The sequence below is a fragment of the Ciconia boyciana genome, chromosome 3, assembly GCF_034638445.1.
Source record: "Ciconia boyciana chromosome 3, ASM3463844v1, whole genome shotgun sequence".
Taxonomy (NCBI): domain Eukaryota; kingdom Metazoa; phylum Chordata; class Aves; order Ciconiiformes; family Ciconiidae; genus Ciconia; species Ciconia boyciana.
The window spans coordinates 31005897-31027898 of record NC_132936.1 but is presented as its reverse complement, the minus strand read 5'-3'; the positions used below and the strand labels follow the sequence as shown (position 1 = coordinate 31027898).

The 22002-nt window shown below is 35.5% G+C and overlaps 1 protein-coding gene across 1 annotated transcript in view; it reads left to right on the top strand.

Moving 5' to 3' along the window:
- EYS (eyes shut homolog) overlaps window positions 1-22002 on the top strand; it is a 944771-nt gene that overhangs the window by 113531 nt on the left and 809238 nt on the right. Inside the window, 3 exon segments of the mRNA XM_072855247.1 lie at window positions 6632-6736; window positions 7007-7146; window positions 14669-14835. Coding sequence (XP_072711348.1) covers window positions 6632-6736; window positions 7007-7146; window positions 14669-14835 — 412 coding nt within the window.

The following is a 22002-nucleotide window of genomic DNA, read 5'->3' as shown; positions in this document are numbered from 1 at the left end:
GCTAATGAAGTTAAATGTCTTATCCCATAGTACACAGAAAGTGGAAGTGGGGATGAGCTGCTTGAGAGGAATATAGAGACATTATCTGAGTGTGCATGGATGGAGTTAGAAAAGCTAAAGCTCAGCTGGAGATGAAACTAGCAAGAATCAGGAAGGACAAGAAAGATTTGTCAAAGTATATTGGTAGCAAAGAAAAGACAAGGAAAACAAGGGCTCTCTGCTCCACAGGGCAGTGGGTACAATGCAAACTAAATTGCTTTTTATGCCTCAGTTTTGACAGGTGTGTGCTCAGCTGCCTTCCAGTTCCTTGACCCTAGTAGCAGACAAAGGCTGGAAATGTAGCATTACCCACAGTAGAGGAAGATATTGTTAGGAGCACATAAGTACATTGGTCCATGAGACCAGATGAGACATACCAAAGGGTGCTGAGGAACCTGGCCAGTGCTATTGTGAGGTCACTATCGTCTTTGAAAAGTCATGGTAAGCTGGTGAGGTCCTTGACTGGAAAAACTTAAATGCCAACTCCATCTTCAAGAACTGAAATATATTGAATTGCCAGATTCTCCACCTGGGATGGGGCAATGCTGGTTATACGTACAAACTGGGGGAAGAGAGGCTGGAGAGCAGCCCCATGGAAAGAAATCTGAGGGTTTGGGTTGATGGCAAGTTGAATATGGGTCAACAGTGTACCCTGGCAGCCAAAAGGGCCAACTGTGTCCTGGGGTGCATCAAGGACAGCATAGATAGCCAGTTGAGGGAGGTGATTGTCCCACTCTGCACTGCACTGGTGTGGACCCACCATGACTACTGTGTGCAGTTTGGGGTGCCTCAATATAGGAAGGACATCAAACTACTAAAGTGTGTCCAGAGGAGGGCAACCAAGATGGTGAAAGGTCTCGAGGGCAAGACTTTATGAGGAGTGGCTGAGGTCACTTGGTTTGTTCAGCTTGGAGAAGAGAAGGCTGAGGGGTGACCTCATTGCAGTCTACAACTTCCTCAAGAGGGGCAGCAGAGGGGGACGAGATGATCGCCTCTCTCTGGTGACCAGCAATAGGACAGTTGTTCTCTGGGTACCCAGCCCCCTAAGCTGGAAGACAGGGACAGGAAGCAGAATGAAGCCCCCATAATCCAAGGCGAAATGGTTAGCGACCTGCTACACTGCTTAGACACACACAAGTCTATAGGGCTGGATGGCATCCACCCAAGGGTACTGAGGGAGCTGGCTGAAGTACTCACCAAGCCCCTTTCCATCATTTATCAGCAGTCCTGGCTAACCGGGGAGGTTCTGGTTGACTGGAGGTTAGCAAATGAGATGCCCATCTACAGGAAGGGCTGGAAGGAGGATCTGGGGAACTACAGGCCTGTCAGCCTGACCTCGGTGCCAGGGAAGGTTCTGGAGCAGATCATCCTGAGTGCCATCATGTGGCACATACCTGACAAGCAGATGATCAGGCCCAGTCAGCATGGGTTTATGAAAGGCAGGTCCTGCCTGACTAACCTGGTGTGCTGGTTTTGGCTGGGATAGAGTCAATTTTCTTTATAGGAGCTAGTATGGGGCTCTGTTTTGGATTTGTGCTGAAAACGGTGTTGATAATACAGAGATGTTTTAGTTGTTGCTAAGTAATGTTTACACTGGTCAAGGACTTTTCAGCTTCCCATGCTCTGTCAGACACAAAAGAAGTTCGGAAGGGGCACAGCCAAGATAGTTGATCCAAACTGGCCAAAGGGCTATTCCATACCATACGACGTCATGCTCAGTATATAAAGCTGGGGAAGAAGAAGGAAGGGGGGGACATTTGGAGTGATGGCGTTTGTCTTCCCAAGTAACTGTTACATGTGATGGAGCCCTGCTTTCCTGGAGATGGCTGAACACCTGCCTGCCCATGGGAAGTAGTGAATAAATTCCTTGTTTTGCTTTGCTTTACCTATTAAACTGTCTTTATCTCAGTCCACAAGTTTTCTGACTTTTTCTCTTCTGATTCTCTCCCTCATCCCACCACGGAGGAGTGGGCGAGTGGCTGTGTGGTGCTTAGTTGCCAGCTGAGGTTAAACCACGACACCTGATCTCCTTCTATGATAAGCTGATTAACTCAGTGGATGAGGGAAAGGCTGTGGATGTTGTCTACCTAGACTTCAGTAAAGCCTTTGACAGCATTTCCCACAGCATTCTCCTGGAGAAACTGGCTGCTCATGGCTTGGACAGGTGTACTCTTTGCTGGGTAAAAAACTGGCTGGATGGCCAGGCCAGAAGAATGGTGGTGAATGGAGTTAAATTTAATTGGCGGCTGGTCACAAGTGGTGTTCCACAGGGCTCAGTATTGGGGCCAGTTCTGTTTAATATCTTTATTAACGATCTGGACGAGGGGATCGAATAAACCCTCAGTAAGTTTGCAGACGATACCAAGTTGTGCGGGAGTGTTGATCTGCTTGGGGATAGAAAAGCTCTACAGAGGGATCTGGACAGGCTGGATTGATGGGCTGAGGCCTATTGCGTGAGATTCAACAAGGCTAAGTGCCAGGTCCTGCACTTGGGTCACAACAACCCCATGCAGTGCTACAGGCTTGGGGAAGAGTGCCTGGAAAGCTGCCTGGCAGAAAAAGACCTGGGGGTGTTGGTCAACAGCAGGCTGAATATGAGCCGGCAGTGTGCCCAGGTGGCCATGAAAGCCAGCAGAAGTCTGGCTTTTATAAAAAATAGTGCAGCCAGCAGGACTAGGGAAGTGATCGTGCCCCTGTACTCGGCACTGGTGAGGCAGCACCTTGAATACTGTGTTCAGTTTTGGGCCCCTCACTGCAAGAAAGACATTGAGGTGCTGAAGAGTGTCCCAAAGAAGGGCAACGAAGCTGGTGAAGGGTCCAGAGCACAAGTCTTATGAGGAGCGGCTGAGGGAACTGGGGTTGTTTAGTCTGGAGAAAAGGAGGCTGAGGGGAGACCTTATTGCTCTCTACAAGTACCTGAAAGGAGGTTGTAGAGAGGTGGGGGTTGGTCTCTTCTCCCAGGTAACAAGTGATAGGACGAGAGGAAATGGCCTCAAGTTGCACCAGGGGAGGTTTAAATTGGATATTAGAAAAACTTTCTTCACTGAAAGGCTTATCAAGCATTGGATCAGGCTGGCCAGGGAAGTGGTTGAGTCACCATCCCTGGAGGTATTTAAAAGATGTGTAGGTGTGGCACTTAGGGACGTGGTTTAGTGGTGGGCTTGGCAGTGCTACGTTAACAGTTGGACTTGATGATCTTGAGGGTCTTTTCCAACCTAAACCATTCTATGATTCTATGGCATGAGGGAATGAAATGAAGCTGTGTCAGGGGAAGTTCAGATTGGACATTAGGAGAAGGTTCTTGACTGAGAGGGTGGTCGGTTACTAAAACAGGGTCCCCAGGGAACTGGTCATGGCACCAAGTCTGTCAGAGTTCAAGGAGCGTCTGGATGATGCTGTTAGCCATATGGTTTAGTTTTAGGCAGTCCTGCAAGGAGCAAGGAGTTGGACTCAGTGATACTTACGAGTCCCTTTCACCTTGAGATGTTCTATGATGCTATGAATCACAGAATCTGGAGGTCATCTTGTCCAACTCCCCTGCTCAAGCAGGGTCACCTAGAGCAGGTTGCCCAGGACCACATCCAGATTGCTTTTGAATATCTCCGAGGATGGAGACTCCACCACCCCTCTGGGCAACCTGTTCTAGTGCTTGATCACCCTTGCAGTAAAAAAATGTTTCCTGATGTTCATGCGTAACCTCAGTTTGTGCCCATTTGTGGTCATACTTTATTTCACTGATATCTTGGGCATAGAATTTGTAATTAAAAAATTTAACACATGCTTAGGTAAAAAATGCATAAGGTCATTTTTAACAATAAACAGTACAACAGTAAACTCTTTAATCAAATTATTTTCCCTACCTCTTGTGTTGTATAATCTTTTTTTCCTTTGTTCCTTGTACCTGCTGAACTTATTCCTGATAGAAGAATAACATGCTTAATTGCACACAAAAGTCTTGTTTGAGTTCTCTAAGTATTGCATTTCTCAATTATTCAGCCCTCACTCACTATGAAGTGATAATTACGCATTAAAAGCTAAGTGGATTACTGTGGAGATCTCTCCTGACATCCATTTAACACTTAATCAGATCTTAATACCATAAATTATGCATTTCTCAGCAGTATTCAGATTCTAATAAACTTTATAACAGTTTGGAGTTACTAGGTTTTCTTGACCTCATTGTGGCAGGGAAAAGTTGTACAGTTCGCTTAAAGGATACAGCCGTTACAAGGATTTCAGATTTATAGTAAAATAATTCTTTAAGCCAGTTTGATTGTACTAATATTTATTCATAAGGGTTTCTTGGACAAGACAATTCCACTCTCATGAATAAATATGAAAAAATAGATCCAAAATACATATTGAATGGAAGTTTATTCTCAGCTTTTTTTTCACCAATTTTGCCTTCCAGACCTCATTAAAAAAAAATGAAAGCCCCCCCCTCCATTTCCTAGGAGATAGCAACTTCCTCAACACATTTAGTTGATTTTGCAATTAAAATATCTATTTATTTTTTAGCATGCCTTTTTGCCAAGCAATATTACACAAAGTTACATTTTGTAACTCTTGTCCTGGCTCATAGTATGACTTTCTAAAAGTATTAATCACGATGGTATCTCCCCAGAGATAGAGATACATATAGTTACCATTAATGTCAATACAAAGTGAGCAAATGAGAGTCTTGTAAATGTAAGGTCATATTGTCCATAGTTTCCCATGTAATATTACATATTATATTATAATAATAAACAGCAGGAAGTATCTAATGTCTTCCTTTCTCTATTTTTAAAATTTTATAGTAATAATATACTTAAATATTTCTAACTCAGTAAACTTTATAACTTACAGTAAAATATACTCTTGGCTGTTGAAAAATTGATCTATGTTAATATTGGACTATTTTTGGCTGAGGAGAAAAAGGACAAAATAAACATTAAAAGTCTGTGAAGCATGCTGGTCAACCTTTCTGTAAATACATGAGATTGTACATGTGGTCCAGCACCTGTTGGCCCAAGATAGAGATTTATGGCCAACAAATCACAGCATTAAGGTCTTGATAAGTACATTCCTGTTTACATTTATACAAGTCCATAAAAAGGAATCTTTAGGTCTTAGTTTGACACTCCATTCCAGCATATTAAAAGATGAAGTGTATGTTTCTCAAAGCTTAAGTGCTTTATATTAGGAATGGACTAAAGTGAATGAAATTGGCAGAAATGCTTTGCTGAAACAGAGACATAGATCATTTCTTACCAAATTTTATACTATTAGGTCATGTTCTCCTGATATCTCTGGCTTTAGATCAAAAGGAGAGCTGATCAAAAATTTAAAAACTATTTCATTATTTGAAGTAAAATTATTTCTTTTCTTGCCATATAAAGAGTTTCAAATAGAATACTAACTTTTGACTTATCATTTTACAGAACATATTGTCTGAATAAAGAAATGATGCCAATTTCCTGCACATCTCTCCCAAACATTTTTCTCCTGTACACCTCTTCTGTTTTTTCTGCTTAAGCCATTGAGTGAAGTAACACTGATTACAAACAAGTTGGTGGTAAAAACATTAATAATCTACTCTTCTTTTCTGAAGTTTTCGTCCTTGAAACTTTTCAAAACTCCTCCACCTTCTTCAAGTTTTCTTAGCAGTAAAGGTTGTTTCACTTCTCATTTCTCTGTTCTTTACCTTTTCTAAAATAAAAAAATAAAATATGGAACTCCTGCTGAAGAAATAGTAAATTAAAAAAAAAAAAATAAATTTTTTAAAAAATTAAAAATTCCTTGGAAAAAGGAACAATAGCACACCAATAACAAGAAAAAAAAATCTCAAGAACCTTTACACAGAATTCATTATATTGATCTCAGTACCAAAAAGAATAAGGAGCAAAACTTAATGTGTTTTCTTTTTTGCCAAACCTACTGGTTTTCCAAGACTAATGGTAAAGCTGATGGTCTTCCTTATTAGCTCTTATCACATTGCTAGAGATATATTTCTCTTCAGTACACTTTTTTTAGAACTGTCCAGTTACAAGTTCAGATATTTCTTACTGCTAAGCTAAAAAAAACTTCTTGAGCTAAATGAGCAAGTATTTGTTCAGTGGAATGACACTAAAGGTTACCTCATACAAATGTGGACTAGCTTTTTTGTAGCCAAAATGGAGCCCAGAAAAGACATAATGAAATATATACATAATAGAATCAAAAGTCTTGAGTGGCGATTAAGGATGACTCATGCAGCAATAAAAAGTAGAAGAAAATGCAAAGGTATTACCTCCATTTCAGATAATTATTTTCAGTGAAAATCCTCCTTCTTCAGCTCCATATCCTTATTTGGATCCCATCTAAAATTGTTCTTTAATGTTGAAAGAGTTTGTTTTGACCTTTTTTTAAGACCCTGAGATTTTTTTATATATATAAATGGAGATAAAGTAGTCTGGAAACTTACACGAGGTCTTTAAATTCTAACCAGTATTCCAGAAAGATTATTTAAAGCAACAGCTATTTTACCAATATTACTAATATGGTTCATGGGGTTTTTTTAAGAACATGATATCAATTCTTAACCTTTTTAGGATTTTTTTTTCAACCCCAGGAGAATTCTGCGAGGTGCAAATTGATAACTGTGGTTCCAATTCATGTGAAAATGGAGGAACATGCGTTGGCTATGAAGATCATTTTAAGTGCATTTGCCCTATAGGTGAGTCATTGGAAATTTATTGTATTTTCTAAACAGAACAAAGAAAATGTCATCCAAATATTTAAGTTTAAGAAATAGCAACATAAAAATAGCACTATATCTCAATGTATGCAATGAACATTTTTATGAAGAATCCCACTTTTTCACTTTATTTAGGAAATAAAACTGCCAAATTACTCTAGCAGAGTGGTGTTAACTGCTAACACCCTGAACAGACATAATGTCAATATTCTGAACGAACTGTGATTAAACATTCTCTTTGTGGTGCAGGTTTTGAAGGTGAAAGATGTGAACTGGATATTGACGCCTGCCTATTCTACAATATAAGCTGTGCCCCAGGAGCACTGTGTATGGATAAATCTCATGGATTTAATTACACATGTTTATCACCATGTGTTGGAAACACAGAGGTAGGATAAAGTGATATATTCCCCCTAGTGTTTATGGGAAATCAAAAAAAGTTATTCTAAGAGCAGTGAGCTGATGAAGCCTCATTTCCCACGGATTTCCTAAACATAGTACGCGTTCTTGATATACTCTCATGCTAACCTTCCTCTTTCCTGTGTAACATGCACATCCAAAATGCGTGACTAGTCTGGTCATTGTCTGACAAACCATGTAATGTCTGAGCTCTGCCTTTCTTGTTCTTTATAGGTTTACTCACTGATGTCTCCTTCTATCCCCTACTTGCTGCTGTTATATTGTGAAACTTGTAGGAACTTAAGGCAAAATTTCCTTGAATGCTTGATGTATTTAAAAGTTACTGCAGAGAAGGCTAATGGTACCTCAATGCACAGAAAGAATTACAAGAGCTTCATTTCCGTTAAAAACAAAAATAAAGACCAAAATCAACCAAAAAAAAACAAACTAAAGCAAGACTAACTACGCTGCAATGACAGCTGAAAATGCAGTTATAAAAAATCAAAATTCTCCTTGCAAGTTACTCTTAAATGTTCACAGAATATAGTAATGAATTTGATTTTTGTACATTCAAAGTATTCTAGAAATCTTTAAGTTAGATACTGACAATGCTTAGGCCAAAATAGCATCCATTGTGTACCCAGATGTCTTTAAGAAATGTATTTGCTGTATCCTACTCACTTCCCTTTAGTGACCTTTTCAATTAAATTACTGGTTTGGGAAGGATTCATTCACATCACGGTGGACTACAGACCCAGGCCCTTGAGTTACTGAGATTTCGATATGGGATAAAGTAAAATACTGTTGCACTTTTTTGTTATGATAGTTATTTTAAAAGCTATATACATAATGCTATATAGCCCCTTCAAACAGCTGCTCAAACATGATAACCAGTGTTTCAAAGGCTTAATCCATTCTTTTATTGAAATATATTCACCATAAAGATATACTATGCAGAGCAGGCAATGTGTTTACAAAGAAGCAATCAACATTTATGTCACCTTGAAGTCCATGGGTACACACTCACCAATGAATATGAAATGTTACACTGAAATACTCACTGGCTCAAAGGTTTATATTTAAATTGTTCAGCATCTGGTAAATTTTAACATTTTTATGATTTAAAGTGTCATACTGAGTGCAAATTTATTGTACATGGCCTAACACCATAATGATGCAATAATCATTATGGCTAGTTAGGATGGGAAGTGATGGTGTGCCAAGGATGCTGATGGGAGCTACTAAAATATTTTACTGTAATATTTGCTTAAAAGCCCTTAGACATATATAATTTATTCATACAAACATTTCACAGACCATCATAAACGTCATATGGGAAAAAAATTTAATAATATATATATGTATCTATATACACTCACTGTACAACACAGTTCAGGCATAATGTGAATAATTAGTGGATTTTCTAATAGGAAATGGAGTAGAAACTAAAATAAAGGAGCGATATGTTTGGGTTTTACTTGTTTTCTTAGCCTACAGATTATTAAAGTGTCATTTGCTTATTGGAAAAAATAAAGGCCTTATTCAAACAAATGAATGTTTGAATACTTTTTGAAGTAGTGTAAGTAATAATTTGAAATTAAATGTTTATATTATTTAGTAAATTACATCATTCAGCATTTAATTATTTATTTATTCTTTGTGGCTAGAAAGTAAGTATATATTTTTGCATTCTTTCATTTCTTTTCTGTTTCCAATTGTACCTTAGTTGTGCTGAACTGCTTTACCTCTTTGTATTCAGCACAATAGACTTAAAAGAATGGTACTATTTTTAATATTTTCTTAATAAACAGAAAGTGAATTTAAGTCATTGGGGCTCTTTTATCTCTCTATAAATGTGTAATTATACTAATGTGTTGTTTTGGGTTTTTTTCTTTCCCAGCACAATAATGAAAACATTAAGGTTGTTTTTAATATTATTTTAATTATAATTTATTTTAAAATAAATATTTTTTTAAAAGAAATGTGAATGTATTAAAACAGGGGATATCTTCCTTTAAACTTCAAAATCTAATCTTAACTTTGTAACCAGGTTAAAGCCTGCCTGCCTTGTACCTAGAATTATGAAGGACCTCCAAATAAATCAAAATTTTGGCATCTTTAAATTAATGACTTCCAACAAGACCCAATTTAGCCACTTTGTATTATACTATCTTTTCTTCTCTCATCTGCTCAGAATATGTCAAAAGAAATAGAGAAAATATCCTTGTACCATTTGAATATAGGACGTATGCTACAAACCCCAGTATTTTTATTAACAGGAGAATTGATAGAGATATTCATAGAGAATTCATAGAGAATTGATAAGAGAAATGGTAATAACAAATAGCTGTACTGCAACATACTAGGCATAGATCAGAGAAGCATAGAATCACAGAACAGCCCAGTTTGGAAGGGACCTCGAAAGACCATCTAGTACAACCTTTCATGGGAAAGGGAACCTAGGTGACATTATCTAGCACCCTGTCCAATCACATCTAGAAAACCTCCAGTGATGGGAACTCCACCACATCCCTGGAGAGATTATTCACTTCAAAAGCCCACCTGTGACCCAAACAATGACAAATGTGGAGACATCCTAAGATGTGTGATTATTTTTAGTGGCCATGGCTAAGTCCTGTCAGACCATTTTATTGCTTCCCTCAAAACACTAGTTTTTCAAAATTCTGTCAGCAAGCTTACAAAATCAGATTCCATTAGCATTTCCTAAGAAAAGATTTGAAATTGTAGCAGTAACTATGGGAACTTCAAGATGTTGGCCAATGGTTATTGTTTTTTTAAAAGGAATCATAGGAGTTAAAAAGTACTTTTCGGTTATTTTTTTATTCTATTTTCAGTTTAAAAATGTAAACAGACACACTTAGTGGGCATGAACTGAGTTGTTAAAAATAATTCCCATACCAGTTAGGAACAGAACCATCTCTGAAAAGTCCTCTCAGTGTCTATCTACATCTTTACGGTACTAAAGTTGTGTCCAGCTGGATTATTGAGCTCCACTTGCATAATTTACTTGGAATTTGTTTCCTCTTTTTATGAGCCAAATGATCCCAAGTTACCCTGTTACATTTGCAGTCAGGAACACAGTTCCAACCTTCTGAATGGAAATATCTATGTGCTCAATGAATACTTAGTGTTTAGAGGAGCTAAACACTTTCATGCTTGTCCTGGTCCTTATATGCTGTGCAAGTTTATACAGTTTCCTCATCTGCAAAAGTAAGGCAATCACATAAAACATGGAAGAGTGATATAAATAAAGTATGGACGCTCATGTTGTTTTCTTTGAGCTTGATATATTCAGTGGAAAAAAAAGACCTAAAAGATCTTGAAAGCTAGAAAATTTTCAATAAGGCTTTTCTGGTTAACCTTGAACTTGTACTTGCAAATAACTCTCTCCAGCAAATATCTGTTGCTTGTGGTGCATGTGACATGATGTCATCCTTGACTTTCAGATTAGAGGTTGACTTTGCAGTTCTGACATATTGCAAATACTGCACCAATAGTTTGATTTAAACAGATTTTAAAATGCCTTCGTGAAAACAATTTTTGTGTGTGTATTTTTGTCAATCTGTTTAATGAATGTATGCGTAAAGAGAGGCTTGTGGGCCTCAAATCTTGGTGGTGTTTTCAAGTTATGCTGTCTTGGTTTAAGGTAAACTTTTCAACATTCAAACAAGAAAGAAAATACATGGATGCTTTAATAGAAGATTGCTGTGGAGAACTTCACAAAAAAATTTGGAGGAGGCTGTCTTTGAATCACTAGGTCTTTCACTTTGAGAACCTGCACAGGATAATAAAGACAGGAAAAGTAGGAAAAGGCAGACATTATATCCTATATATTATAGATATTCATAGATTCAGAACTAAAGCCTTTTTTATTTACCTAAAGGAAACTAATGATAACCAATCCATTTAAAGTTTCTGGAAAAAGTGTTATTTGTAAGAAAGTTAAAAAAAAAAAAAAAAGGCAAAGGGAGGGGCAGTTAGCCAGAAATTGCCAAGAAGGGAATAATTTCAAGCCAATTTATTTTCTTCTTACAACAAGAATAGAAGTGGCAAAAGTAAAAAGCTTTTACAAAAGTTGAAATATATCGTCTTCTCATGTACTAATCTCATAAGCAAGCTAGTGAAACAATGCACCTGCTCCAGCTTGATGTAAAGCAGATAAGATAATGATAGTCAATTATTCTAGCAGTAGTTTCCTGGACAAATGTCCAAGGGAAATAGTAAGTAGTGTTCTGCAAGGGCCTGACTTGCATGCAGTTCCACTCAGTATTTTCTTTCTGAATGGTGGAATAGATTATACATGATAAAACTGAATCTGACACCACCTTGGAGAAATGATCTGGAAAAGTAGGATGGAATTTAGTGTGTACATTTGCAAAGGACAAATGACATCTGTGAACTTCAGGATTGTTGTGTGAAATTAATCTCAAAATAAGAAATTCAATGACTCTTATTTGACCTATTTGAGCTTTATGAAAATAGTAAGCCTCAGGACAAAATCCTCCAGAAATGTTTAAATAAAAAAGATGCCACATAAAAATCAAAAAAGATAATGTTTCCCATTACTAGTGCTAGTAGGCATTGCAGGTAGGGTTTTAGATGCTGACCAATATAGCCATCTGTAGAAATATATTTTCCATATAGTTCTCTACAAAGTTCACTTCTTAGAAACTGCTTTAACAATACTTACTACACTTAGGGAATGGAAAAATAATGCTTAATTGTCAGGAGCCAGAGTAGCAAAATTGAATAAAAGGAAACATAGTGGAACTGAGTCTGCATAAATTAAGAGAACTCATATTCTGGAGACCAAGAAAAGCATCAGGTTCTGCTTATAGGCAATCTAAGGATTTTAAGTATTTGCTCCACAAGGAATAATTCAATAGCATCTACAATGTAGGTCAAAGTTAAATCTACAATCTAAATTAAGCAGAGTACTTATTTCATATTAATAATACCTTTTCCTTTTTATATTTTCATAATGTCTTCTGGACTTTTCAGCAAATATTTCTTGAAATTCTGATATTTTTGTTTTGAGGAGGGATTTTTTGGTTTTTTTTATTTGTTTTAAGAAAAAATAAATTATCTACTTGCTTAATGTATCACTAGTCCAGGAAAGAACATAGGGCAGATGATTGACTAAAATCATGCTTTTGAAAAATTTTTAATATCCAGGTACAATTAATTTTGCAGTAATAAAGCCTGCAGACTGCAGAAAAATCATATGCCTGGGGAAAATAAAAAATGTATATATGTGTGTGTGTGTGTATATGTATATATATAAAAAGTACAGTTTTGTTCAAACTGCAAGTAATTCCAGGAAAAGTAAGATGGAAGAAGTGTTAGGAAGTAATGATTGCACTGAGTGAGATCCTTCTAGCTCAGTGTCTTATCTCGAGCGATGGACAACAGAGGATATGTAAAGAAAGACAACCATATAGTAGGGTTACTTTCCTCAGTTACTGCAGAGTGAAGGAGAAGAATAAAATGTAATCATCTAGGGACTAATTATCTTTCCTTGCTGTAATAACATTTCCTGGTTGATATTAGAAGGAAGTGATTCTTACATTTTTATCAAAACTACATAATAAGTCAGGTTTGGTTTAAAGTACTTGCCATAGTCAGCACTGTGATGATCACACTGACCAGAAAAGCCCTTGTTTATGGCCTGTTAAATCATAAGTTTTGTGTTTAATCCTAACCACGAGGAAGATTTACTTTGGGAAAAAGAAAAAGCTGATTGATGGGAGGATGCTGCTCTTTCCAAAAGTCCGTTTGTCTATTTATTTTCATTTAAAAGTATTTCTTGTATTAAAAAAAAAAAAAGTAACAAACAAATCTTTGTAGTAACCTTAGAAAACCACAATGCAGGTTTGAAGTTTAGAGAACAACAATGTTGTGGTATTTAGTTTTACTTTATTAATAGATTAATAAATCTATTTAGCCTTAATTTCTTATAAAATCCTTAATCATTCTAACTCAGAGTTTTCAATATTTAAACTGATAGTGAATTAATTTCACAGCAGAGATCAAAATCTATCTGATAGAGAAAAATACTAACTAGATTTGATGCTAAAAATATCTCCCATAGCTTTAATTTTAATTTATAGCTGCTTTAGATTGCACTAACATCCTAAAGGGTAATACCTTTCTTCAGAGTATAAAGTACTGCTTTAGATTGCACTAACATCCTAAAGGGTAATACCTTTCTTCAGAGTATAAAGTATCAAAACAACAGAAGAATATAATGAATACAATATTGTGGCAATATTGAAATATAACTTTTGTCTTAATTGTCTAAGTTATTTCTAGATGGTTTTCTTGAGTGAAAGCTTATTTGACCTATTTGAGCTTTGAGAAAATAGTAAGCCTCAGCACAAAATCCTCCAGAAATGTTTAAATTAAAAAGTAAGATGACACATAAAAATCAAAAATGAGAATGTTTCCCAAAACTACACACACAGGAGTTTTCTTTGCATTTATATTGAGCAGTGCTTTTCTTCAAGAAGTTGTCCTATTGAAAAAGGATCCCAAGTCTAAAATTCAGTACTGAGAGCATAGCAAAAATCTCTTAATTTTAAGGTCAATTTAAAACTTAATCAAAGACAAATGAATATTAGAGGATTTCTGCCAAGAACTGTTATTATTACAAATCTTAATGACATTATAAGGAGATTCAGACTCAATCAAACTGAAGTACTAGTGCATTAGCTCATCTTCTAGACACCATTTTCTTTGGAAACCAATTGATTAGAAATGAAAATGTAGTTATCCATTTTTACGCTGGCAAAATTTTCATGAAAATGAAATGGTACCCTAAAAGTAAAATGAAGAAAGGAGCATTCATGCTGACATAGAACTTTCTGTAATTTTTGTAGATTACAGGAAATACAGGTTTAGTAAGCAATATTAGCAAATAAAAGCTAAAAGAAAAAATGTTGTTCCAGTCTAGGTTTATTAATTTTTCAATATCTACAGGTTGAAAAGAAAGAAGGTTCTAGTCTTCCCAGAGCATAGATGGAATATATATATATATATAAACACAAAAAAGATTCAAGGATAGGTTGTGAATCTGAATTATGATTAAAATTAAAAAAATATTCAGTCTTTTTTTCCTGATAACCACAAATTCAATTAAATTATACATAGCTTTTAAGCACAAGAACAGTTGTTCTACTCTTTCAATGGAAAAATAACAGACTAGTTCACTTTCATCCCTCCGAAAACAAGCACATTCTAAGGTCAGTTATGAAAATGACACTGTTAAATTGAATCATAAATGCCTCTTTCCAACTAAACAATGAATTGATATATTGATTTAATGACATTCAATATTTTAGGTTCTTGGGAATCTGTCTTTTGTAATATTACAACATAAAAACATTAAATAACCATATTTATTACCAATGGCTTATTCTGTTAAACTCTCTGGGGAAAAAACCCAACATGTAGAGAAAAACCTCTTTATGTATTTGTACTTCTCATCTTCAGGTATGTGCAAATGGAGGTAGCTGCTTCTACGATGAAGAAAACCAGAGATCTCACTGTGTCTGTGCTCTTGGATGGACAGGGCAAACATGCCTGGAGCATATTAATGACTGTGAGGTAAACCAGTGCCAACATGGAGCCACGTGTGAAGATGGAATTAATAAATACAGGTACAAACATGATGTTTTCCATACAAGCCTTCATAAAGAAGCTTATGCCGTATTAAGATATTTTTCCTTTCAACAAGAATTACAAAGGGAGTTTCTGCTGCAGTAATATTTTTCTCAGATTATAAAATGCCATGGATACTAACTTTCAATAAGCATGTGCATTCAATAAGACTGTGTAGTACGAAGTACTGCACAGGAAGGCCTCACAAATATTCCTCTTTGCTAGACAAAGAAGTTAAACCAACTATGGAAAGTCTCAGATAAACAAATCATCTGTTTTAGTAAATGGTACATACTTTATAAGCCTGGAGTGTGACATGGAGTGACTTTTCTTATTAAAACTTGAATTATAATTTTCAAGTGAATGGTTGAAATGCTGAGTTATTTGTGGCCTTTTTTTTTTTTTTAGGTATTGACAAAACTGTCAAGTATGTGCTTTTCTTAGTGAGCTGTAACATGCTGTAGATATTTGAAAATGGGACTCTACAAGTATGAGGAAAATAAGAAATTGAAAAGGATTTCTTCAATAAGCAGAGTTCAGCTGTTCTTATCAGACAAATTATTTATTTTTCCTCGACAAAAACCAGAATCACTAAAATCTCTCCACAATGTCTGTGAATGTGTTTTGAAAGGCTTTAATTTTATGCTGTGTCCTGTACTTAGAAGCACTGTAATTAATACATTTTAATGTTTCTAAATAGAAAAGGTTGCAATAGTGGACAAAACTAAAATAGAAGTAATTAAAAATTTCTGCCACTCTAGTTCTGTTATTATTACAGAAGATCCTGTAAAAACTGAAATACCCAAATAAGCACACAAATACAGATAAGCGTATGGTTCTGCGTATACCAGAGTTAAAAGGAATTTTTGCCACAGACTCTTGCCACAAAGTATACAACCTTCCTTTTTGCCAGCTTACAATCAACTCTTGTATCAAATTACTGGGCCATATTTTGACATTTCCTTTGACTGATAAATCTGTGTTTATCAGGAAAATAATTCTGACAGAACAACAAAGCCATGTTTACCTTACAAAATCCACTAGCATTTATCAATAAATCAGTAGGTCTGAAGACTTCTGGTAAAACAAGACCTTTTGAATTTAGCTCACTAATCCAGACTGAGGCTAGAGACAGAAAACACTTAATTCTTATTTTTTCAGTCTTTGAAAGACAAATTAAGTTGGCAGATCAGTCCATTTATTTAAGGAACAAGAAAACATACCATTAAGGTCCCAAACTCAGATGTGTTAGCAGACAGTTTTGTTATCAGAGAACCTGACCCCACAGAAACACAATTGGTTATTTTGCAAAGACAATGTGCAGTGTTTACTGTATAATACCTTCTCTGTCAACAGAGGATTGCTGTTTCTCAATGACAGTGAAGCATTTTTTAAGAGAACTGAACTATTCCTTCCTTAAAAATAATGGTATTTCACAAGACTTATTTATTGTCAGCAAGTGAAACAATTACTATTTCCACTTTCCAATACACCATTAAAACCAGAATAATAGGACAGGAAATGCTGAATGTAACTACAATAGTCACCCAACTTTTTTGAAAGACTCTTGCAATTTGCATTTCTATCTTAAAATGGGTATAATTTTTGATAAGGCAGTTATCAAGAGCTGTATTTGATGCAAAGTGGATTCAGGAAGACATAAGAAAACTGTCAGAAGAATATATGGAGAATTAGGTGTGTAAGTGCCATTAACTACCCTACTGAGATCCATTTTTAAAGCTATTATAGTCATTCAAAACATTACTTACCTTTATCTCCTCCACTTATTAAGTAAGCCAAAATGTCATATATTAGTTTTTTTATTTATGGAAAATTAGTGTAAAACTCTAGACTTTTCTCCTAGTTAAGAAATCTTAACTTCTAAACTAATTATTACACTTTGATCATAATCTATTGTTCCAGTAGTGGCTTGTTATAGTAATGCTAAGACCAGGAAAGCATGGAAAGTATCCAGCTTAGCTTCAAGAGCATCCCCTTCTTTTAAGCTCTAACGTTCCACAAGTTGTCAGTTTTTTCCAGATTGGAAATAAACACTCAGCTGTATGTAATTTTTCTAACTTTCTGTCTCCTTAGCATAATATATTCTGTTTCTCCTCCCATTTTGAAATTACTGTTCCAGACAGTAGTGTCACATAGGTGTATATTTAATATATGAAGAGAATTTCCTTTGAGTTCAGGATGGGGAATTGCTCTGGGTGAAGGAGAGGGACTTCAAAACTATGATATAGTATAACGCTCAGTAAGGTTACATAATAAGAGCAACATGATCACAAGAAGTCATCTAAGGAGTTTTACTCCTTTGGTTTAGTGAACCTTCTCTTACAACTAAAGTGGCCTCAATCACACTGACACAAACCCTCTTATTAATTCAAATTAATTATTGCACTTCCAGTAGAGTCTGTGCTGTTTGAGATATCATAACATAAGTTAATCAGCATGTATGTAAAGTGATAAATTCTCTAAAGAATTACTGCTCCTGCCACTGGGTTGATGGTGTAGCTGTCGATATGATGAATCTGGCAGATACTATGCAATAGACCAATTGCATCCACATGCCAAAAGTATCTCTTGACCTTTGGTCACATATACCTGATAGAAAAAATAGAGACAACTGATTACCTCAGTAAATAGACAGTGTTGCTACATAAAAAATATATTTGAATTTTCCTTTCAAAAGAACCTCTGTCATTTCATTATGTTCTCTGTAGGAGAAGAGAGAGAAGAACTGATTTAACATGATCCAATGAAAAGCATTTAATGAATAATTAAAGTGAAATAACTCTTCAAGGAGTTGATCCTCCTGTTTTAAAATCCAAGAGGGGTTTTATTACTCTGTTTTCTTCACCCTTGTAAATTTATTCCTTGCCAACGTTATGTTTCAGACAACCAAGATCCTAACTGAAATAAGTCCTAATAGATATTTTACGGTAGTCGATTTAGTGAAGGGGAGCAACAGAGGGAAAATAATTAAAAATTCAATGTAGTTTCCATTACCTGTCCTGTTTCTCCTGTTTCTTCAGTCCAGTCTATTCAGATGAAGTTCTACACTTATCATAGCCCCAGGAAAGCCCAGCAAGAAGGACTGAGAACTATTACATTAAGACTTTTGAAAAAGCTGGATTGTAGGGTTTACCACTGTTTAAAAGGTCATTATAAACTCATATGTTTTAAAAATTTATTTTAGTCTATAGATATAGCTCTGAGGTCAGCATCGCATCAGTTTTTTATGCAATAAAACTTCCTGTTAAGAAGTGTACAGTAAAGCTTGAATTGCCAACTCATTCTTCAGTATTCAGTATATAAATTTCAGCGTGTATAATTTCATCTTGAATTAATCTCACTAGGAAAGAGTAAAGCCTTACCTAGTGACACATTGTTAAATAAAATGCTTTAGAATATGAAACACTTCTTTGCATGATGCCAGCAAGATTATAAAAAGTAAACATAATTTAGATAAGTTTTGAGTATCACAAAATTTAAAGCTTCTATTACTTTATTCATCCTTGACTTCTTCCATTTTCTGCCAGCTGGATAAATTAAGCTGTTTGATTAGATTATTTTTTTATATCTAATTTTCCATTTTCAAGTTTATTCATCCTATGCTATATATGCAATTTGACTGCAGGATCTAGTTGGCAGTGCCATATAAAGTTAGTGCTATAATATACACAGTTTTCTGTAGCAATAATAGGCTTCTTCCACTAGAGAAAGAGGAAAAATACTTTTCCTCGCTTTGCTACAACTCCAGAAGGTAGGTGAATATATGTTGCAATTTCTTAAGGAATATCTCTGTAATAAGTTATATAGCAGCTTTTCTGCAGAGAATGCAGATGCTTACAAAAAGCCACACTGAAACTAAATAACCTTTTAGTCCATTTAAGAATGTGTGTGCAGTTCGTATTTCAACTAGAAAACTAAATAATTAATACTGAGTAAATGCAGGTAATCTGCTTGGACTACTATAAAAAAAAAAATAAAAAAAAAAGTAGAGAGATACTGGGAAGTCTTTGCTAATGCCAAGCTTCAGTGCTCCTATGTGCCTTCTGTCTCAAGATAGAAAATAGCTGGGTCATCTCCTAGCACAGATCAGCATAACCACATCTTCAGTCTGGTCTTTGGCTTTTTTCAGTCATTTTAAAGATTCATCCATTGTACACAGTTATTTACTCGATGGCACAAGTCATACCACATCTCTTTAGTGCAGGCAGTCTGTGGTGACATTGTGACAGCTACCCTGCATGGACTAACTAGTACCAACTTGCTTACCTGCACACCTGCTGTTCGAGACCTTCGGTGATAAAAACTGATATCCTGCTGCATATTGGTAGGAACACATTGCAGCTATGCCATCACCATCTGCATTTGAGTAACACGTTCCTTCTTAGACTAAATTCTATGCCTGACTTAGCTGCATCTCCATTTAACATTTATTTCACAGGCATATCAAATTATTGTGCAATGTTAACTAGATTTAGGCAGTGGAGTAGCAGCATACAGTAATCTGCGTGATATATGTTGGAGCAAAGCAATCCACAATAGGGTAACTGTGGCTTGAGTTTAGTATCCACTACTAAAATCCATGTTTGTAGCAAAAGCATTGAGGTACTGGTTTTCCGTCCCAGGATCTGTTACACTCGAAATCTTGCTATGGGCAAAAGAGGACATATGTGAAGCTAAGAAATCATTGTTATTCTCATTAATGTTAATACAGAACTTCTTCATATTTACCTTTTCTTTGGTGCCATGCTCACCCTTTCAACATTCCCCTAGTTTCTAAGGTCGACATTTTAGTCTTCCTTAAGAAAGTAGTTGGGGGGTGTCATTAGCATCTTCTGGTCTTAGTTGGGAGGTATCCCCCCTCCATAGAGGGGCCATCCCCAGAGCTGAAGCTGGAGCAGGGAAGACAGCAGTCACTGGGCCTCAGAGCAGGGGTTATACTATTGAAAACCAGCTCACGCCGTGGCAAAGCTGAGCCCCTGAACTGATATGTCAGCACACAGACAGGGCATCCCTCTGATAAGGGCAAAAAACATGTTTCCTGAGCTAGAGATTCATTCACAAATAGAAATTCTGGTATTGTATATATCCGTATACAAATTCTTTTAGAATTTATTATACAGAAGCATTTCAGCTTTGCAACAAATGAAAACTGCAAATCAACCCATGATTCAAAGCTTTTGATATGGTCAGTATTTTAGTGCTGCTGAAGTATTAATGCAAGGTCATATCCATTAAGGTCTAATGTGGTGATGGTGTTTTTCCTGCTACAAGTGTAAAAGACTTAATTACTTAGAGATCATTAGCCTTGATATTATTTCTAAGACAGACAGGAAAAGATATTTGAAGTTCAGCTATGTCAGTGTTATACCAGCACATTGTTTAACAAAACTGTGTTCAAGACCTATTTCATAAATTGACTTAGAGATGAAATGATAATATCTTAAAAATCTTGGATCATTTAGAAACTTATAAAAATGTTAAAGCTACAAATAAATGCATTCAGATGCTGATATCTAAAGCCCACAGAACTGCACTTACACTATTATACATTCAATTTAAGAAATATGCACAGTGCAATCTGTATCTGCTTTGTACATAGTGCTGTTGAATATATAATGCATTAATGTAAGTGGTAACTATTATATGTTAATGCTGTTAAATTAACAAAACATGCACCAAACGTAAAGACCTGACTAGTTTTGACTTTTACTGCATGAAAATGGACCATTTTACTGAAAAATAGACACATTATAAAGTACAGATTTTAAATAAAGACTATTACTAACTTATTCATTTAAACATATTTTAGCCTTCCTTTGTAGATTTTCCATATAAGATGTTATGTACTAAAGTTATTAGTAAACATGCCATTAGAATTTCATATAGATTATTATAAATTATGTTTATAAGGAATTTATTGATCCTCTAGATCCTATCACCTCTAAACCACAGTCTGGATTATAAGCAATAAATGAATGATTCTTAGATGTTTCAATCCTCAACACACAGTAAGAAATTAACTTGTTATTAAGAGGACTAGAATACCCCTGTTTGCATTAATGTATGTGTTTGGCAAACACTAACAGAACAAAACCTCTTTCTGCACCATTAGTTTGTAGTTTTACATTGTTTTGGGCCACTGCCCCAGGTTTGGACTTGACTAGCTGCATGTCAGACATTTTGTTTCACATGACATGAAGATCCAGTTTTAAAGTTATTTTCTATTCATGTTTACACTGAAGAAAAAAAACCACAACAGCTTCTGTATATTCAAAGAAAGCAGTAACCTATACTTAATAGCTAAACCAAGCAAACTTTTCACACTGAAGTGACAAGAGAAAACTTCATGATTTTGTTTTATTTTCCATGAGCAATAATATGAAATGCATCTAAGCAGTAATATGAATTAATAATATGAATTCCTGAACAATAATATTTTCATATTGTTAGAGGCTAAAAAAATGAGAGATTAATTTATCTGCTGCAGGAGATGAGCCATATTAAATTGAAAGACATCCAGTTATAATTCCACCAGGAAAAACAAAGGACATTCCATGCTTAGTTGTTTTAGATTTCTTCAGACACTGAAGCACTGAAAAATATGATACTCATAACATCATTGCTTGTAGGATGGAATCAGAAACATGAAACTGAAACTATAAGATTCTCCATTACATCTGTTTCTGTGTAGTTCTTCTGTGGTCTCTGAAGATAAGCTACACAACTAGTAATAATAAGGAAATAATAGAAAATTCCTTCTCTTTACCCTCTCTTTCCTGTTAAGGAGAGCTGTAAGTTAAATACTCTATTCAATATTAATGATAGGAGCCACGTTTTCAAAGGATGATTGAATAGTTGCATTTTAACAATGCACACACTAATCATTATTGTAAAAAAATTTTTTTTTTACTACATAATAGTAAACCAAGGAAATAAAGTGATTCACTGCACCAGAAAAATTAGTATGTTTGTTGTTTCCATACTGAAGTTTTACTGTTGGTGGATTCAGAAACTGTGCAACTAAAGGTAACTAAAAGTGAATGTGCTTTGCATGGTTATGGATAATGAAACTTTATGTAAATCAACATTTACATTTAGCTGTAAAGCAACTGTATGAGATGATTTGTGTGAACTTCATTCCTTTA